This window comes from Mastomys coucha, unplaced genomic scaffold (genome assembly GCF_008632895.1).
Source record: "Mastomys coucha isolate ucsf_1 unplaced genomic scaffold, UCSF_Mcou_1 pScaffold4, whole genome shotgun sequence".
NCBI lineage: Eukaryota > Metazoa > Chordata > Mammalia > Rodentia > Muridae > Mastomys > Mastomys coucha.
The window spans coordinates 2,242,766-2,262,315 of record NW_022196910.1 but is presented as its reverse complement, the minus strand read 5'-3'; the positions used below and the strand labels follow the sequence as shown (position 1 = coordinate 2,262,315).

Here is a 19,550-nt window from a genome sequence, read left to right as displayed (position 1 = left end):
AATCTGCCTGCCTCTGCCTCCCAAGTGCTGGGATTAAAGGCATGCACCACCTTTTTTTTGTTTGTTATATGTAAGTTATTTAAGTATTGTAGCTGTCTTCAGACACACCAGAAGAGGGCATCAGATCCCATTACAGATAGTTGTGAGCCCCCATGTGGTTGCTGGGATTTGAACTCAGGACCTTTGGAAGAGCAGTCAGTGCTCTTAACTGCTGAGCCATCTCTCCAGCCCGTGGATGTGTGCTTATGTATATCTGTCTGTCTCTGTGTCATTGTATCTGTGTATATGTGGGGTATCTGTGTGGTGTGTATGTCTGTGTGTGTGTGTGTGCCTGTGCGTCTGTGTGTGCATGTGTGTGTATGTGTGGTCTGTCTGTGTGTGTTCCTGTGCGTCTGTGAGTGTTTGAGTGTATCTGTGTATGTGGTGTGTGTCCGTGTGTGGTGTGTACCTCTCCTGGGTGAGGTACATGCCTCCTGCTCTGAGAGCAGGGAAGTGGTGAGGTTCACTGTCACCTTACAGGCTGTGTGGTCCTGGATACACAGGTCAGCTGCTGCCCATGTGGGCCTGTACTGGCTGGCCTAAGGCAGTGCCTGTGGTAACTGAGGTACAGATAGAGCCAATGCTGGCTCTTCTATGCCAGGCCAGCCCCAGGCAGGGCACTGCCTGATTCCTGCCTCAGTTTCCCTACTTGCCACAAAGGCCTGTTTTCAGGGGACTTGTCAACTCCTGTAAACAGTCGTTCTCAGCCAGGGAGGGATAGTAGGCTATAGCAGACATGTCACTTGGAAAGCCAGCTCAGTGTGGCCCCTGCTGGCTGTCAAGCATGACCAAGCTTATCCATCCTTAAAACCAGCTCAGGCATGGCCTGGTGCTGCCTGGTGGGTGGCATGCATGAGGTGGCCATGGCCCGCCCCTTCCTGGCTCGCCTGGCTGCGCTTGGCCAGGGGACAATTGGGGGTCACAGGGTTAAACGGTAACTAATGTGTCCATTGAAGGGCCTGGTCTGAGGACACAGCCTTGCCCCGTGGTCAGGGCTAGGCCAGGGTCTGTGGGTCCTTGAGGGGGTGGGTGGTGGGCTGGTGGGGTCAGCAACCCGACTATCCCTGGAGACTGCTTCCCATCATAGACTCAGATGTCCTGGAGACGAGGCACGGTTGGACCTGCATGGAACCAGCCACTCAGAGAAGAAGCTTGTGGCAGGCCCCATGCCAGAGCCCCATGTTTCCACCTCACACTCACCCATTCTAGGCTCAGGAGGCGGAGGCAGGAGGATTGCCATCTTGAGCTGGGCTACACAGTGCTCATAAGACTGCAGACAAGGGAGCTAGGGCTGCGACTGGCTTGCTCACACCTATCATCCTGGTGGGAGTGGAAGCAGGAGGTCAGGGAGTTGGAGTCGAATCTGGAACCCCAGATTTGCTGCTGCTGCCCACAAGATAACTGAATGTCAGGAGCATACTTTCCGGGTCCTTGATAAGCTCCGTCTGTCTCGTGTGTGTCTCTAATCCTGGTCAGGCCTTCCATGGAATACCTGTGGTATACTGTAGAGTCTTATTCAAGAACTCTGCAGTAGCCAGGCGGTGGTGGCGCACGCCTTTAATCCCAGAGCTTGGGAGGCAGAGGCAGGTTTCTTTCTGAATTCAAGGCCAGCCTGGTCTGTATAGCCAGCTCCAGGACAGTCAGGGCTGTGAAGAGAGACCCTGTCTACAAATGCGAAAGACCCCTGCTCTAGGAGAGCCTGTGGGGTGCACTGGGGCAGGCAGGTAGGGTGAGCCAGTCTGTGGCACTGTCTCCATGGGGTGAGGTCCTGTCTGGGGGAGATGGGTGTGTTCTCATGGCTGGCTGAGGGTGCCAGCTTGTGTTCCCAGCTGTATCCAGCATCTCCATCCAGTCTGGGTGCATCTGTGGCTTTGTGTGTAGCAGTAGGAGGGGGCCAATTTAGAGCCATAGGCTGGGCCTGGGATGTTGCCATATGAGGGCCAAGTTATAGGAGACTAGCATTTGTCCAGTCACCCAGGGGCGTGCTGGGGATGGAGGGGTGTTCCTCACCCGCAATCTTCTCTGCCTACCCACCCACCCCTTCTGTCTCCAAGGCCACATCCTCCCCAGCCCACCGTTCACCCACTTCTTCCTCCCAGCCTGTTTCCCGCTCCATGAAACAGGGCTGACGTCCAGAGCACAGTTGGCTGCTGTCACTTGGTCAGGATCTTTCTGATGAGTGTTTGACCCCATAGCAAGAGCACAGAACATGAAGGATGCGGCTGTGTTTATCTGGGTTCATCTACTCCATTGCTAATGTGTGGTGGGAGCTCCCTGTAGCGGGAGGTCGACATTTGGAGCTACCTACCACATTAGGCAGGACCCCACCTGCCCTTAGCTCACAATATGGAGACCCTCCAGCTGGACTTGTAGATGAAGAGTGGGACCCCATTTCTGGCTTAGGACACAGGCTTCAGTCTGTCTAGATCCTTTTGTGCAGCTAATGTAAGGAATACCTGTCCCCAGGTCTTGTCCCAATAATCCAGAGTGACTGCCAGGTTCACACTGGTCAACAGGGAAGTCCCTTCTGGAATTTCAGAAGCTATACAGAAGCTATACAGCTAGAGAAGCCAGTCACTGCAGGATTCTAGGCTGGGGCTCCACCCTGACCACGCCCCCATGCCCTCACTGGGGGATTCTAGGTGGGGCTCCACCTCAACCCACACCCCCAACACGCACGTGTACATAGGTGCTATTCTGGACTTTTGGGATCCTTCCTTTACCTCAGCAGTGCCTGGGATCATCAAGTTGCGCCACTGCACTGGTTTCTAATCCTTGAACCGGCGGGCGGCCTGCAGCGCCAGCCCTTCACTGATCTCTGTGAGGTCTCACTGAGTCTCTGGAGGGCTCCATAGTGGCTCTTGTTCAGTCCTCTTTGCTTTTGAAGTATTGGGCTGCTGTGGGGCTTCTGGAGGTCACTTTGGGGCTTTCCACTCAAACTTCTTTGCACTTTCTGACAGGTACCTCTGTCTTAGCCATTGTCTGTACGTTGATCCATACCCCTGTGCCTCGGGTTTCCCAGCTGTAAAGCAAGCTAGCACCTGAGCAGTTTTGTTCCCCCACCTGGCCATCTTTCTTGGGCTTGACCCTTGCTGGGCACATGTGTCTCGTCATCACCCTGGAAGCTCTGGGCACAGCCGCCTTCCTTTGCGGGAAATGAGGCTGAGGTTCCAAGGTGGCTCCTGATCAAACCTATAATCTACTTAGGACAAAAAGTTGGGTTGGAGGTCTGTAAGTTCCCCTGCAGCCAGGGACCCAGAGGCCAGCTTCTGTGGCAGCCACTCCTGTGGTTCTGAATGGTCATTGCAGAAGGGCTATTAATATCTGCCTCGTGGGTGAGGCATCCAGCATGCTCTGAGGGGAGAGGGGGCCAGCCTCTGCAGGAGGCAGCTGAACAGACAGATGTTTGACCCAGCCCAGAATCACTTCCCCAATTTCCTAAGAGCCAGAGCTGGCCCCCAGTGCCCACAGAGCTGACGGGAAATGAAAGAGCCGGGTGGCCAGCCAGGAGGGGAAGCCCCTAGCCCTCAGGTGCACCCTGAGGCCACCATATGGCCAGAAGAGCCTAAAGAGAGCCGGGGCAGCAGAAAGTTGCTCGTTCATGATGCCCTTGCTGTATGCAGAGTGCCAGGGCTGGCTCTTCTGCCTTACAGCACTTGGCACTCCCATCCCTTCAAAATTAATTTCTGGGAAGAGACCAAGCATCTTGCACCCATTTTAGGTAGCTGCTCAACCCTTGCCATGCCCCCAGCCCCTCACTGGGAGATCCTAGGAGTTGGGGGGGCTATACCCCTGTTTTACGTTCCCAGTCCTGTCTTTTCATTTTGAGAAGGAGGCTTGCTAAGTTACCCAGGATTGCCTTGAACTCGCGTCCTCCTGCCTTGGTCCTCTGCATAGCTGGGAGAGGTCTTCCTAGCTACTGGCTTAGTCCTTGTGTCTGGTCGTAGTGTTCCTGTGATGTATCATCGGCCTTGAGGACTCAATAATGTCTGCGACACTCCTTGGGTTTCCAGACATGAAAATACCAACTCCAGACCTTCACCTTGACACCCCCATGACCCAGCCACTGTAACCCCATGCCTGGCCACTGTGACCTTTTGCTGGTGGAGGAAGCATGAACCAGTGCCCACCCATCAATTGCCATCTCACCAAGCCACTCTGACAGGGTTTCTCTGTGGCCCTGGCTGTCCTGGAACTTTCTCTGTGGACCAAGTTGTCCTCGAATTCACAGAGGTCCTCCTGCCTCTGCCTCCCCAGTGCTAGGGTTACACACGTGCTCCACCTGCCCCCCCACACTTGATTTCTTTCTTTCTTTCTTTCTTTCTTCCTTTCTTTCTTTCTTTCTTTTGTCTTTTTTTGTTTTTTTGGGGGGGTTAGGGGGGTAGTGTTTCGAGACTGGGTTTCTCTGTGTATCCCTGGCTGTCCTGGAACTCACTCTGTAGACCAGGCTGGCCTCGAACTCAGAAATCCGCCTGCCTCTGCCTTGACTTGATTTCTTAACCATGCTGTCTATCTCAGGCATCACTATGGCTCTGACTTTTGGAGGCAGTACTATGTGGCCAGTACCCAGCATCCTCTTGATTAGTACTTTCCAACTGGAGAATATGGTACTTTCTGACAGGTATCTCTGTCTTAGCCATTGTCTGTACGTTGATCCATACCCCTGTGCCTCGGTTTCCCAGCTGTAAAGCAAGCTAGCATCTGAGCAGTTTTGTTCCCCCACCTGGCTATCTTTCTTGGGCTTGACCCTTGCTGGGCACACGTGTCTCTCTCACACACACACACATATACATATACATATATACATATACACATATATATGCATGTATATATGTGTGTGTGTATGTATATATGTGCGATATATATATACATATATTACATACATACACACACACACATGTACTCTGTGTGTGTGTGTATGTGTGTGTGTGTGTGTGTGTGTGTTTCGAGACAGGGTCTGATGTAGTCCAGGCTGGCCTCAAAATCACTATGTAGCCTAGTCTACCTTGAACTTCTGACTCTCCGGCCTCTTGATGCTGGGATGGAGCTCAAATTTGTTTTGAGACAGGGTCTCCCTATGTAGCTTGGGCTAGCCTGGAAGTCATAGCCGTCCCCCCTGCCTTACCCTCCCCGAGTATAAGTTGATAGGTGAGCACTACCACACCTTAGGTTCCCGTGGAGAAGGATCAGTCAAGTGCCCAGCTGATTGTTGGTGCTCTGTTAGTCACAGGTCACCTCTGCCTCAGTTTCCCCAAGTGAAAAATGAGTCCAGGTGAATCCTGAGCACTTGCCAGGGGCAGGATGGAATGGATGTGTCTGCCCAGGAGGGTTTGTACTTCCCCCACAGAGCTGAGTCATTTGGTGCCCAAGGCCTCACTACAGTGGGAAAGGGCTTAGATGAAGGACCAGACAGTGCAAAGGCCCTGGGGCCTAGCTCTATAAAGATACTCAGGAGGCCCGTATGGTCAGGCTTGGTTTCTTCAGGAGAAGAGATTCCAGTGTTGGAGGATAGCAGGACCTGGCTGGCAGGGAAGAAGAGGGAGACATGTGGCCCAGTTCTGAAACTTGCAGAGCTCTGAGCCCTTCTTCCCTGGGCAGCTGGGAGAAGGAAGCGTCCAGGTGGTGTTGGGAGTTTTATGCAGGCTAGGGAGAAAAATCACAGTCATTGTATCTGGGTGTTTTTATAAAGATTATTGGGGTCATCATGTCTTAGCCAAAGCCCAAAAGACACAAAATTGTCAGTATCCTCAAATGTGGTGAGGATAAGGGCTGTAACAGCCCAGGGACAAGTGGAATATTATGTAGCCATGAACACGACTGATGCTCCAGTACAGTACACTTTACAGTTTGGAAGGAGCTGGGGACACCGTGCTCTGGAGAGACCCAGAAACAAAAGGCCACACGGTGTGGGAAGACGCCCCAGACAGCCCAGCATAGATGTCAGAAGTAGATATGGGGGTGTCAGAAGCTGGAGAAAGGATAGCATGACTGGCCGTGACTAGATGCGCAGCCTGTGTTCTTTGTTGAGTGGTGGAATGTTCTGGAAGTAGATGGGGGTATTTGATTGTAGGTGATCTGAGATTTACGTGCATGAATTCCAAAAAAAAGTGCTGGGCAGTGGTGGTGCATGCCAGTAATTCCAGCACTCAGGAGGCAGAGGCCACCCTGGGCTACACAGAGAAACCCTGTCTCGAAAAACAAAACAAAAACGAAGAAAAGTGTAGTCAGTGCTCTTAACCCCTGAGCTGTTGCTGCAGCCCATTTGGTTTTTTTTGACACAGGGTTTCTCTGTGTAGCCCTGGCTGTCCTGAAACACATTCTGTAGACCAGGCTGGCCTCCAACTCACAGAGATCTGCCTGTCTTTGTCTCTAGAGTGCTGGGATTAAAGATGGGTGCCCCTCAGTCTGGTCAAAGAAAGCCCTTTTAAGAACTCCTTGCAGAGAGTGGACATGCACTGCGAGATTCTGTTTATTCATTTATTCCTGCTAAGCAAGCAGAGATTCCCCAGGGCCTTCAAGGTCCCTGTGTCTCCAGATGGCTTTTCTGGGTTCCCCTGATCACCTAGAGGCGGGGCCTGCTGACTCAAATCTGATCACTAAGGAGGAAAACAGCCTGAGTCCCTACAGCAGGTGCCACTGTGCCTTTAAAAAGCATCCCCACCCAGGTGGGTGGGGTGGCTGTCACCTGGGACCGCAGCTCTAGTGGGGAGAGGAGTTGGGCAGAAGGCCAGCCTGGGCTACATGAGTCCTTACCTCAAAATAAATAAATACATAAAACCAAAAATGGTCTCATCTGCTAGGTGTACACTGCCTTTCACAGGGTTCTGGAGCCTGGGGACTAAGCTGGGCGTCAAACTTAGACCAGAATCAGTCTCTGTGCCTGCTGTTCCCCAAACTGAGGGAGGGTAGGGAGTGTACATGCTGGGGTTGGGTCCAGGCCCTACTCAAATGTCTCTGTTCCTGGGGTCCACCCTGCCTGGCGCTTGTCCCAGGTGGGGCCCTGTGGACTTTGGATTCCCGGGGAGCCAGTAGGGGGCCAGGGTTGCCACAGCCTGGGGGACAAAGGTTTTCTCAGGGGCCTCATGCATGCGCGCGCGCACGCAAACACACACACACACACACACACACAAAGCAATCTTTTTTTTTTTTTTTTACCGGTTGGGGACAGCCAGGGCCCCTTGGCTCTGAGGACACCGCCCTGGGCCCCTGTGGGAATGGCCCTGGCTGCCAGGTGTGGTCAGAACAGAAACCTACAGATGGGATGTGACCGTGGGCTGCTGGGCCCCAGGGCCAGCCAGGTCTGGAAGGGATGGTGCTGGCTCAGACCTGTCATCCCAGCTCTCAGGAGACTGAAGCAAGAGGATTGCCATGAGTTCCAGGTTAGACCCTGTCTCAAGACACACACACACACACACACACACACACACACACACCAGTCGAAAACATTCTTGTAAAGGAAAAACAAAAACCCACAAAGGCCTCCCTATTGGGTGCAGAGAGGTGAGCCAGGTTGTCCAGCAGGCAGGCGGCATTTTCTCACTACAGATGAACTGTTCTTAGATGGCTGTGAAGAGGCACCAAGGAAAGGCAGTGTACATCTAGTAAGTGCCTGCTGTATGCCTCTGTCCCAGCTCATGCTTCCCCGACTTAAAGCCAGTTGGCATCTGAAATGAAGTGGTTGGGGGGAGCACACCACAGGGAGTGAACGCCCACCACGAGGCCTGAAAGGGCATGCATGTTTAATAAACATTTATTAGACACACGCTGTGTGCTCTGTCCAGTCCCAGACAAGAAAAACAGGTCAAAACCTGTCACAGTGCTGGGCTTACCACTAGAAGGGAAATCTGGACCCTGTCCTCTCCAGCCGGCTCTCCAGGGTGGGACATCTTCCCAGAGGGCAGCCAGAAAGAGGGCTGGATCTCCATAAAGCTAGGGCTTTTACAGCCTGTCTTTGTTGTTGACCCTCCCCCACACACACACAGGCAGCTAAGGGGGTCCCTGTGGGTCCCCCATTTATGGCTTTGAATTGATGTCCTGTCCCTGTGGACATGCGACCAGGCCCTGGGCTAGCTGGTCCTTTGGAATCTCTCCTTAGAAGAGACATGGATGGTACCTTCCCTAGCGAGGCCACTGCAAGCCGCACTAGTCTCAGTTTCCCCTCCCCAGAGGCAGCCGCTCAAGCTAGAACTGTTTGGGGTGGCAGCTGTTGTTTTGAGACAGGGTCTCGTGTAACCCAGGCTAGCCTCCACCTCCTGAGTCCTGGAATGACAGGGGCTCATCACTAAGATGCCTGGTTTATGAGGTGCTGGGGGTGGAAGCACAGCCCTTGAGCTCCGCCCACGGAGCCGCACCCTCAGGCGGCTGTCCTTCTGTCCCCTGCTTTGTTTTCCTTCTTTTCTTTTATTGAAGACAGGGTCTCTCTGTGAACTCGCTCTGTAGACCAGGCTGGCCTCAAACCCCAAAATCTATCTGCCTCTGGCTCCCTGAGTGTTGGGATTAAAGGCCTGTGCCACCACAACCCGTCTTGCTTTTAAATGGAAATAGGGGAACTGAGGAAGGACCCTCTACTGCTGTCTTGTGGAAGGGGCCAAGCCTGTGAGGGTGAGCCCTGGAGACGGACCAGGAGAGCAGTCTAGGGTTCTGGCCATTGCTGTCGGGCTGAGGGCCTCAACCCCTCCCGTGACCGTGACAGGTTCCTTCCTGCCTCTTCAATGTTGAAGGCTCTAGCCAGTCCCCTGGTCACAAGTCCACCCATCCTCTATATAGCTGCCCTTCTGTGCCACACCGCTCGCACCCAGGGGGTCTCTTGAGGAAATCAAGTTGCAGTATGAGGCATTTATTAGGCGCTTGCTATATACCAGACACACACACACCCGCGGATCCACGCTCTCTTGTGCTGTATGCTCCTCACAAGAGAAGGCAGAACACCCTCGGGCTGATGTGGAGGCCCCAGCTGGCCTTAGGTGCTTGTGTGTGGAACCCAGAGGCCCTGCAAGGCCCCACACCCCTCAGGCAGCCTGGAGAGGGAAAGCAGGCCTCCCTGGACTTAGGAATGTGGGCTGGCCAGTCTGGTGCTGGTTGGCCCAGGGTGGGGTGCAGACAGAGCTGGGCAGCTGGGCAGCTAGCTGACAGCTGGGCCACCCAGGGCAGAGGCCTGGGCTCCAAACTCCCTTCTAAGATGGCAGTCTACCCCACCCATGGTCTCCACTGAACAGATGGAGAAATTGAGTGTTGGGGGTGGGGGGAGGTATGGTGCATGGTGCGTGTTGGTAGGATGGTCTGGCCCCAACTGCCAGGCACTGAGGCTCCCACTAAGCTTTTGGAGACCAAATGATGGATTCTGCAGACCCAGGTGTAATTGGTGGTTTCTAGGCCCCCCACCATCCAGCCAGCTGCATTCCTGGAGGTTAATTTGAAGCCTGGTATTCAGCAGAGCATTCTAATTATCTCCGCCCACTTCCCTCTGCCCCGCCAGTAAGTCCCAGTGGCCACAGGCACCCAGGACATAGTCCTGTGACAGCCGCCCTGCATCACTGCCACCCCCCCAACAACCACAGCCTGGGTGGGTAGAAGGTCGCTCAGTCACTCTACACTGGAGACAAGAGAAAGGGGAGCCCCCAGGACATGGCAAACAGTAGATGGATTGATGGACTGTGTGGAATAATGCCCAGAGCTCCCAACCCCTGGGAGAGGTGGAAAGGACCCTTCCTGGGGGCATTGGGTAGTGACCCCTAGATGTGGTGGAGGGGTCCCGCCTTGTCTGCAGCTTGGGGTGTGTGGGGTCAGCTGAGCTCCTGTTGCTGTCTCCACGAGGTGGGGCTGTGTCTCTCCTCCCCCCCCCCCCCCCCCCCCCCCCCCCCCCGCTGACCCATGCGTACTTTGCCCACAGCTCTATGAACTGGACGCGGACCCCAAGAGGAAGGAGTTCCTGGATGACCTGTTTAGCTTCATGCAGAAGCGGGGTGAGCACCTCCCAGAAGGGTCTGATGGGTAAAAGTCAGTCTCCGTGAGTGAGTGAGTGCTCCCCAAACTCTGTGACTGTCCCCAGCTCCACCTCTAGGGCCTCAGGTGGACCAGGGACAAACCCCCTACCCTGGCCCAAACTCACTTTCCCTGAAGGGTGGGACAGGCTGGGTCTGGGTCATTACAATCCCCACGTTTTAGGGGAGGAAACTGAGGCCCAAGGAGGGTCCGGGCTTCAGCCATGCAGCAGGAAGGGGCGGAGGGGGCCATCGCTGGGGCCCAGCTTCTGTAAACACAGGCTTGCAGGCAGGCCTGCCTACCGGAAGGCGAAGGAGAAGGGGGTACTGTGGCCTCCTGATCCTGTGGCCCAGCCCAGTGGCCTCTGGGTTAACCCTTCCATGTCGGGGTGTGGCCTACAGATCCCTGTGGGTGTGAGGAAGCCCCCGAGCTATCCACAGGGCCCAGCCTCTTTGGGTCCAGCCCTGCTGCCCTTCATGTGGCCGGAGAGATCTCCCCTCCCCGCCTTATCAAGAATCCCCACCTGCCCCAGCCCCGCACACAGCAGGAGGCCTCCAGCTGCCTCTAGGCCACAGAGCTGACCATCCCATTCACCACCCCACCATAATGGGGTCAGCAGGGCCAGGGACCTCAATGCTTTAATGTAGCCACTGACCACAAAGAGCCGTGAAAACCCAAATCTAACCCTGCCTCCCTCAGCCAGTCAAACCAACAAACTCCTCTGTATCCCTCAGAACCCCACGTCACTGCCTCCTCTCATACTTTGTTCTGAGGTCTGCGGTAATTAGGAGCTGGAATTCAAACCACCGTTCCTCACCCAGTCAGCAGGACCTACTGCCCACGGGTCTCCTCCTTGGGAGAGAAAGATGACCCCTTGCATCAGAAAGTAGAGACCCTGAAACAGATTTCTCTCAGAATTTGCTGGAGATGGAAAATGGGGGGAGGTGTCCTGCCTGTGCCCCTCCACTGTCCCCCGCCCTTCCTCATCCCAGCCTCAGCCCTCCATCGGATCCTAGGCTATATAAACTTCCTCCTCCACTGGCTGGCCTGCCTACCTCCTGGTTTCCCTCTAGGCCTGAACTGCGATTGACTGGGGTGGGTTCGAGATCCACCTCCCAGTTGCCATCCTCACACTGGGAGGTTCTGCTACTTGTGAGAGGCAGGAGGTGGTTAAGATAGGGAAAGGTCTCCCAGCACTGCCCGCTAGGGCTGTGGAGTCACAGTTGCAGTTGAGGCAGGCCCAGGAGCATCTGGTTCAATACAGAGGGTGCAAGGCTGTCAATCTTCAGTCTTCGGTGTTCTTGGTTGAGCACTTGCTGTATGCAGGGCTGGGTTCAGGGTGCTTCCTAAGCAGGCTGGCAGGGAAGGCCTCCTGGGCCTACAGTTTTACAGACACGAGTTAGAGTCCAGGTAAGGCTGGGTTCTGCGCATGAAATGCAAAACCTCTTAGAGTCTAGATGAGCAGAAAAATGTGGGGTCCTTTCTGTAGCAGGCTTGGGAAATGGAGGTGAAGTTTTGAGGGACGAAGAGGCCAGGGAGTCCCCAGGTACAGAATGGATGCTCCTGCTTTTAAAACTGAAAAATCCTCTTAGCAGAGCCTTCTCCACCCCCACTGAAGCCTGCCACACTCTGGGGATGATTGAGGAGGGACAGGAAGAACTCTGGGGATGCTCCATGGTTGTTTGGCAACTACTGTTGTTGGAAACCCGGAGTGGGAATATCCAGGGCCCTGGAGTCTCCTTTGTGTCCCCGGGATGGCTGCCGGCCTCTCTTTCCTAACCCCCTCCCATGCCCAATGAGCAGGGGCTTCTCTTGGGGAAACTGAGGCGAGTAGGGGTGTTGCCTGAAGGTGATATTGCTCTAGAAAAGTTAGGGAACGCATGTGTGTGGCTGCACAGCAAGTAGGAGAGGCTAGGGTGACCCCCGAGCCCAGCAGAACCCTGATCATGGGACCCAGGATGGCCACAGTGCCAGGACCCCTCTGCCTGATTCTGGCCGGCTTCCGCTACACCTGCCCTCAACAGCTCCTCCCCACCCCCACCCCCCGCCATGTCCCACAGGCACTCCAGTGAACCGGATCCCCATCATGGCCAAGCAGGTCCTCGACCTGTTCATGCTGTACGTGCTGGTGACGGAGAAGGGCGGCCTGGTAGAGGTTATCAACAAGAAGCTGTGGAGGGAGATCACCAAGGGGCTCAACCTGCCTACCTCCATCACCAGTGCTGCCTTCACACTTCGGACACAGTGAGTGCCAGGGCTTTGTCCGGGATAGCCTCCTACCTCCTCCTGAGATAGCCTCCGACCTCCCTCCTCAGATAGCCAACCACCACCACCTCCTCCTGAGATAGCCTCCTACCTCCTTCCTCAGATAGCCAACCACCACCACCTCCTCCTGAGATAGCCCACCACCTCCTCCTGAGAAAACCTATCACCTCCATCCTCAGCCCACCACCACCATCTCCTCCTCAGATAGTCCACCATGTCCTTCCTCAGCCGTCCACCTACCTACTCCTGAGGTAACCCACCACCTCCTCCTCAGATAGCCTACTACCTCCCTCCTCAGATAGCACACCACTTCTGACCTGAGATAGCCCATGACCTGTGTTCTGAGATATCCCTCCACCTCTCTCCTGAGACAGTGCATCACCTCCCTGAGCTTGGGACAGGATGACACTCCCCTGGTTGTCTCAGTGCCATCTTGTCTCCCTGTCCACAGGTACATGAAGTATCTCTACCCCTATGAGTGTGAGAGGCGAGGCCTGAGCAGCCCCAATGAGCTCCAGGCTGCCATAGACAGTAATCGCCGGGAGGGCAGGCGCCAGAGCTTCGGGGGCTCGCTCTTTGCTTACTCACCCAGTGGAGCCCACAGCATGCTGTCCTCGCCCAAGCTACCGGTGACTTCCTTGGGCCTTGCTGCCAGCACCAATGGCAGCTCCATCACCCCAGCGCCCAAGATCAAGAAAGGTGAATCCTGTGAGGGGAAGAGGTTACTCTTTTATTTCTCTAGGTAACCATGATAAACCCATTAGTATGAAAGGATTCTCTTTACCCCTGTCTGTTCCTGAGGCAGACATTACTAGTCAATTCCTGTTCTTCCATCCCCTATCTAAGGCAGAAAGATATCAGCAATCAGGCAATCTTCATTCCCCAGTTCTTTGCCAAGACAGACATGGCTCATGTATGACCTGTCTAGCTTCTGTTTGCAGAGTACATTATAATTGAGTTCTGGTTTTCATGTCTACACCTGGGCAAACATTACCCTTTTTTTTTTTTTTTTTTTTTTTTTTTTTTTTTTTTTTTTTTTTTTTGTTCGAGATAGAGTTTCTCTGTGTAGCCCTGGCTGTCCTGGAACTCACTCTGTAGACCAGGCTGGCCTCGAACTCAGAAATCCACCTGCCTCTGCCTCCCAAGTGCTGGGATTAAAGGCGTGCGCCACCACCGCCTGGCGCTGTACCCCTTTCTAAACCCAGCATTGCTAATTAATCATAGCATGTGTCCCCAGTGCGTGGTAAATACTACCAACCTGTCAGTTCTGTTTCCTTCTAAGCTGTGGAGACCTTTGACACATACCAGACCCTCCAGACATGTCATGACACTTTGACCCTTGAGCTACCCTGAGTCTAATGCAGGGTACCCCTGAGCAACTCGTTAATCTTTTCTGAGCTTGGCTTATGTATCAGGCGGGAAGGTGCCTGAGTTTTGTGAAGTTGTTGGGAAGTATCCTGTGTATGAAGTCCCCAGCAAGCGCAAAGCCCAGGTTCACATGTTCTGTATAAGAAAGTTCCCACCAGTGTAGACAGTCTTGTCTACAGAGGCTCTGAATTCTTCCCAACACATACTTGATGCTGAGGCAGGGTTGCTCAGTGGGTACTTGCCTAGTGTGCCCTGGGTGCCATGGCAACACCATATAAGCAAGGTGTGGTGGTGCACATTGGTTATCTGTCATCCCAGCACTTGGGAGGTATACCAGTAGTTCAAACTCATCCTTAGCTACAAAAGTGAGTTTGAGGACAGCTTGGGCTACATGAGACTCTCAAAAAACAAAACAAAACAAAACAAAATTCAACCTAAACAAAAACTGCTGGGGAGTGTCTGTTTCTATTCACCTTGGTGGCGGCAAAGCCAGCTCTTCCCCAGGTCCCTCCTGACCACCTGCTCTTCTGTCTGTCTGTCTAGAGGAAGACTCAGCCATCCCCATCACAGTCCCAGGCCGCCTACCTGTGTCTTTGGCAGGCCACCCTGTTGTTGCAGCCCAGGCTGCAGCTGTGCAAGCTGCAGCAGCCCAGGCAGCAGTCGCAGCCCAGGCAGCTGCCCTGGAGCAACTCCGGGAGAAGCTGGAATCTACAGAGCCTCCAGAGAAGAAGATGGCCCTGGTTGCCGATGAGCAACAGCGACTCATGCAGCGAGCTGTGCAGCAGAGCTTCCTGGCCATGACGGCCCAGCTGCCCATGAACATCCGCATCAACAGCCAAGGTACCACAAGCTCGGAACCCTCCACGTTCACGTGTGTGCCAGGCAAGCCAGTCAGGAAAGGGCACAAAGCACAGTAGGAAGAGAGGTGTCTTGGGCTAGTACAGGCCTGTGAGAAACCCAGTCTGTCCAGTTGGGCATCTGCAAGCTCCAAGGAGATGGTAACATTGATCAGAATTTGTGTCACATGGTCCTTGGGGGTGAGGGTCACACATGGAGGTCTATACCTGTTGTCCCAGCTATAGGTTGAAGCAGGAAGAGGGTGAGAGAGTCCAGGGCTAGCTTGAGCTACATAGTGATGCCTGGTCATACAAATAAGTAACAAGGGGGCTGGAGAGATGGCTCAGGGGTTAAGAGCACTGACTGCTCTTCCAGAGGTCCTGAGTTCAATTCCCAGCAACCACATGGTGGCTCACAGCCATCCGTAATGGGATCTGACGCCCTCTTCTGGTGTGTCTGAAGACAGTTACAGCGTACTTATATATAATAATAAATAAATCTTTTTAAAAAAGTAACAAATACATGAAATAACCCCTCCAAAAACTTTGAAAAGGCCTTATAGAGGAGGTAGACGGGAAGCAAGCCACTCCCCAGGTAGACCTCTGACCTGCATGGTGGATCTCTTACAGCCTCTGAGAGCCGCCAGGACTCAGCAGTGAATCTCACCAGTGCCAACGGCAGCAACAGTATTAGCATGTCAGTGGAGATGAATGGTATTGTATACACAGGTAAGGCCCAGGGGTTCCTCCCACCACTGCCCAGGGGAGAAGACTCACTCGGAGCTGGGAGGAGGGGCCATGCGGAGGTCAGAGGTTTGTGGGAGTCCATTTTCTTCTTTCAACCTGGGTCCTGGTGATCCAACTCAGGGCATCCAGCTTGACAGCAAGCACCTGTGCCCATTGAGCCGTCTTGCCAGGTCACTTATTTGGCCCCGTTGGTAGACAGGGTCTTGCCAGTGCACTCTGGCTGGTCCTGAGCGCCCTCTGTATCTTGGCTTCACACCAGTGATCCTCCTGCCTCAGCCTCCTGAGTTGCTGGGATCACAGGGGTGTGCCCCTGAGAAGCCCAGCCCTGTGACACGTCCTTCCCTTTGTCTTTGTCCCAGGGGTGCTATTTGCTCAGCCGCCACCTCCTACCCCACCTTCCGCCCCCAGCAAAGGTGGTGTCAGCAGCATCAGTACCAACAACTCCGTGGGTAGCCGGACAGGAGCCAGTGGCAGCACTGGCAGCGGCAGCCAGGTGGGGCTGGCGGGGGTGTCTACACCCACTGTGTCTTCTACCTCAAACAACTCCTTGCCTTAAAGGAAACCAAGTTGCATGGCTGCCCACTCGCTACAGGGACCACACGGCCATCCAGGGGGACCTGGGACGTCAAAAGGATCCCAGTGGGCCGGGCAGATTCCCAAGGAGCCACACTGACGCCAAAAATGAGAGAGAGGAAAAAAAAATATATATATATATACATATATACATATATAGAAAGATAGATAGATGGAGAAACAGATTTAATAAATCAGGGCAAAGCAAAGAACACTTGAATCTCTCAGGTTTCGGAGACTCCGAGAAATGGATTTGATGAGGGCCACCAAGGTAACCTCAAAGCCGAAGGAGGCCACCTTTCCAGAGGCTTCCAGGGGGCTCGGCTTGACCGGCCCCGTGCAAGCACGTCGATTTACCTCACGAATCCCGGCACTGCGTGTTAACATTTATTTTTGTTTTGTTTTCGTTTTTGTTTCTTTTTTTTTTTTTTTTTTTTTTTTTTTTGTTCCTTGGTCTTTAACCATGGTTCCTTTTGGGAAAACCAACCTTGGAAGCTATGAATTTTTCTTTTCTTTTTAAAACAAGGTCTCCACATTTAGAACGCGATTTTCAAAAAGGGTTTGGGGATTTTTGATTTTGTAAATATTCTATTTTATTCTTGAGGGCAGGGATTGGATCTTAGGAAGAGTTTATCTGTATATCTATATATTTGTGTTCATTCAGGGAAACAGACTTTAAAAAAAAAAGAAGAAGAAGCAAAATACCAGCCATGGTCAGTCCCCACCCTTGTCACCCCAGAGCCCCTGCATGTCCTGCAGTGCCCCTGGCTCAGCTGGGAGATGCTGGCTCTCAGCAGTTTCCACAATTCTGTCAGGCTGGCCCTGCCCACTGGCTCCATCATTCAGGAACCTGGATTGCTTACCCAGGACACAGAATGTTCTAGAAACGGGTAGGGGAGCCATGGAATGCAGTGGCCTCCTGTGTCTCAGGGATGAAAGTGCTGGATTCTCTTTGCCTGGATGGATTGCTTTCAAGAGACAGATGCAACAGACCTAGCTCAGGGCAAGGAGTCGGGCTTGAGTCACAGCCTCCTGTGTTCCAGCTCTCTTCCTGTGTTTGTCACTCTCCTTGCTCGGACAGCACCTGAATGTGACAGTCATCAACCAGGAAGGACCCTGCTGTCTCTCCCGTAGTCCAGCCAAACTGGGCACGGTGGCACACCCTGTCATCCCAGCTCTTAGGAGGATGAGGCAGGGGGACAGAGAGAGTTGAAGGTCATCCTTGGCTACATATAGAGGTTGAGGCCAGCCTGAGCTACTTGAAACCCTATCTCAAAGAAGCAAACTAAGACATGGCTGGGGCAGTGGCACATATCTTTAATCCCAGCACTCTTTGAGTAGGCCAGCCTGGTTTAAGTTAATTCCAAGCTGCCCAGGGCTACACAGTGAGATCCTGTCAAAAAACAAAAACAAACTTTGATTCCTTTTGGCTGGAGCCTCATACATACTCTCTGCTGGACTGAGGAATCTGTCCTGGACTCAGCCTGGGCTCCATTCCCAAGTGGGCAGTGCTGGGTTCTCCTGGGAAAGGATGGGAGCCTATGTGGAGAGCTGGGAGCTGCTTGTTCCTCAGCCCCAGGAGTCATGGACCCTCTTTGTCCTCTGTCTCAGGTATCAACACACCCCTTCCATTCTTCCAGGAGAGGGCTTCTGCCTATTTGGAGGGGAGGGGAATCTCAACTTTTCCTTCTGGAAGCTTCTGCCTGCCCCATTTTGGGGCCACTGTCTTAGCCGCACAATCATTCCTGGTCACGGGTGTTGAGGGGTCCTTGTCCCTTCCGACAACCCTGTCCAAAGTCCGCCTCCATGGGTAACTGGCTCAGGGATATAGTAGCCAGCCTCCTGTGTCCCTAGTGGGGTCTATCTGAGGGGGTCGCCTTGGTGGGCACACCCAAGGCAAGTTTCTTTCTACCTCAGGTCTTTTGATGCCAAAAAGAAAAAAAAAATGCACCTGGGTCACCCACTTGTCTGGTCACCCTCTCAATGCCACAGTGGGAACTTGGTGTCCTGGTGTCCACTTGTATCTCGGGCTCCGTGAGTGGCCAGAAAGGGCCAGATCCTAACTCAGGGGACCTTGCCCACCACAGCTCTGTGATTGTAGTGGGGGGATGCCCTCTGCCGGGCATACTCAGCAACCCTCCATGGTCCTATCTGTGCCTCAGTTGCCCTGTTAGGCCTTGGCATGGGGTTCAGTTGGCACTCATGCAGACTGCAGTGGAGACAGAGCTGGGGTCGTCACTGTCCACCTGGTAGGTACCTCAGGGCTTGGCGTGGGGCAGGTGAGACACCCAAACTCAGGGCAAAGGGTGGAAGGGCAGGCACAGGCTGCTTCTAGAACCTTCCTGGTCGCCCTTATGCTGGCCACCAGGCCGTGTGTATGTCTGTCTGTCCGACTGCAGTGGGTGGGTAGGGAGGGGGCTTGGGGACAGCTTGAGTTAATGTTTTCTGAGGCTTATACATCTGTACAGTCTTTGTTTTTTCTTTCATTTTAATCATTTTTACACACTTTGTTTTTTTTTCCCCACCCCCACATAATTTTGGCTTTTGTGGATTTTATTTTTCCTTCTGGTTTAATGTGAGCTGAGCTATTTTGTTAGGAACATGTGAACTTTTCAGTTTCTTGGGGATGGGAGGGGCTTGTCCAACAGCCTGGGAATCGCACACAAACTCAGGTAAAATGAAAAGAATAAATGAGTGGAGTTTTAAAAATCTTTAAATTAAAAAAAAGAAAAAAAGAAAAAAAACCTGTTTTCTACCTCTGGTCAGTTCCTGCCCAGGCTGTGGTCTGCGGCCCACAATGGTCACAGCTGTGCGGAATATTCAGGAAAATTCAGCTATTAACAGGAAAACTCAGACAACCAATGGGGGGGGGAGGTGTGATTTTTGAAATTTAAAAAAAAAAAAAAACCACTGAAAGTTTACATTTTATGACTTTATTGTGGATTGTATTTAAACCTCAGAAATATTTAATGGGATTGTAACCCTGTAAATCAGTGAAATTAAAGAGTTGAGAAACCTCTGTGAAAGAGTGCCTTTTTTTGGTTTTGTTTTGGGTTTTTTTTTTTTGGTGTGTGGAGGGGACTCCACGGGACATGTTGGGAGTGGATGTCTGGGGACAGGGACCGTTGGTGAGACTTGGGAAGCTCGTGCATGGCTCATGTGGAGGAGGCTCTGCCTGCTGCTTGCTTTTTATAATTTTCACCTCATGACTGTGTGTGTGGTGGGTGGGTGCTGTGCGAGAGGTTGCCCTTGGATGTCGGAGGGCAGTTTTTGTAAGTTGGTTCTCCCCTTCCACCCTGTGTGTCTCAGGGACTGAACTCAAGTCATGAAGTAGGTGGGGCTCCTGGCTAGCTACTGTTTCCTTTCTTGCTTAAAAAGAATAAAACAAAAACCAACAAACCAAACAAACAACTTTACTATCTGAGAATTTCATACAATATATGTTGATTCTTTTGGGATGGGGTCTCACTACAAAATCCTGGCTGGCCCAGAACTCAAAGCCCAGAGCTAGGCATGCCTCTGCCTCCCAGGAACTGGAACTAAAGGTGTGAGCCACACACATGGCCTGTCTCAGGACCTTTGTACAGGCTCTTCCCCTGCATACCTTTCCCATCTGCCTCCCATCTGTGAACCATTCCTTTCTGTCGCTACCCTCAGCTCACCCTGGGACATCATCCCATCTTTGTCCCCTGGCCTAATTATTACATGTGACACTCACACCTTTGCCCCTACCCTTACCCC

At 53.0% G+C, this 19,550-nt stretch overlaps 1 protein-coding gene across 4 annotated transcripts in view; it reads left to right on the top strand.

Moving 5' to 3' along the window:
• Arid3a (AT-rich interaction domain 3A) overlaps window positions 1–18,835 on the top strand; it is a 29,917-nt gene extending 11,082 nt beyond the window's left edge. For all 4 annotated transcript variants that reach the window (XM_031349228.1, XM_031349226.1, XM_031349227.1 and 1 more), the window contains exons 4-9: window positions 9,929–10,001; window positions 12,081–12,264; window positions 12,737–12,984; window positions 14,197–14,493; window positions 15,120–15,218; window positions 15,596–18,835. In XM_031349228.1, coding sequence (XP_031205088.1) covers window positions 9,929–10,001; window positions 12,081–12,264; window positions 12,737–12,984; window positions 14,197–14,493; window positions 15,120–15,218; window positions 15,596–15,792 — 1,098 coding nt within the window. In that variant the 3' untranslated portion in view covers window positions 15,793–18,835. The remainder of the gene's footprint in view (window positions 1–9,928; window positions 10,002–12,080; window positions 12,265–12,736; window positions 12,985–14,196; window positions 14,494–15,119; window positions 15,219–15,595) is intronic.
• Window positions 18,836–19,550: the final 715 nt, after the last annotated feature.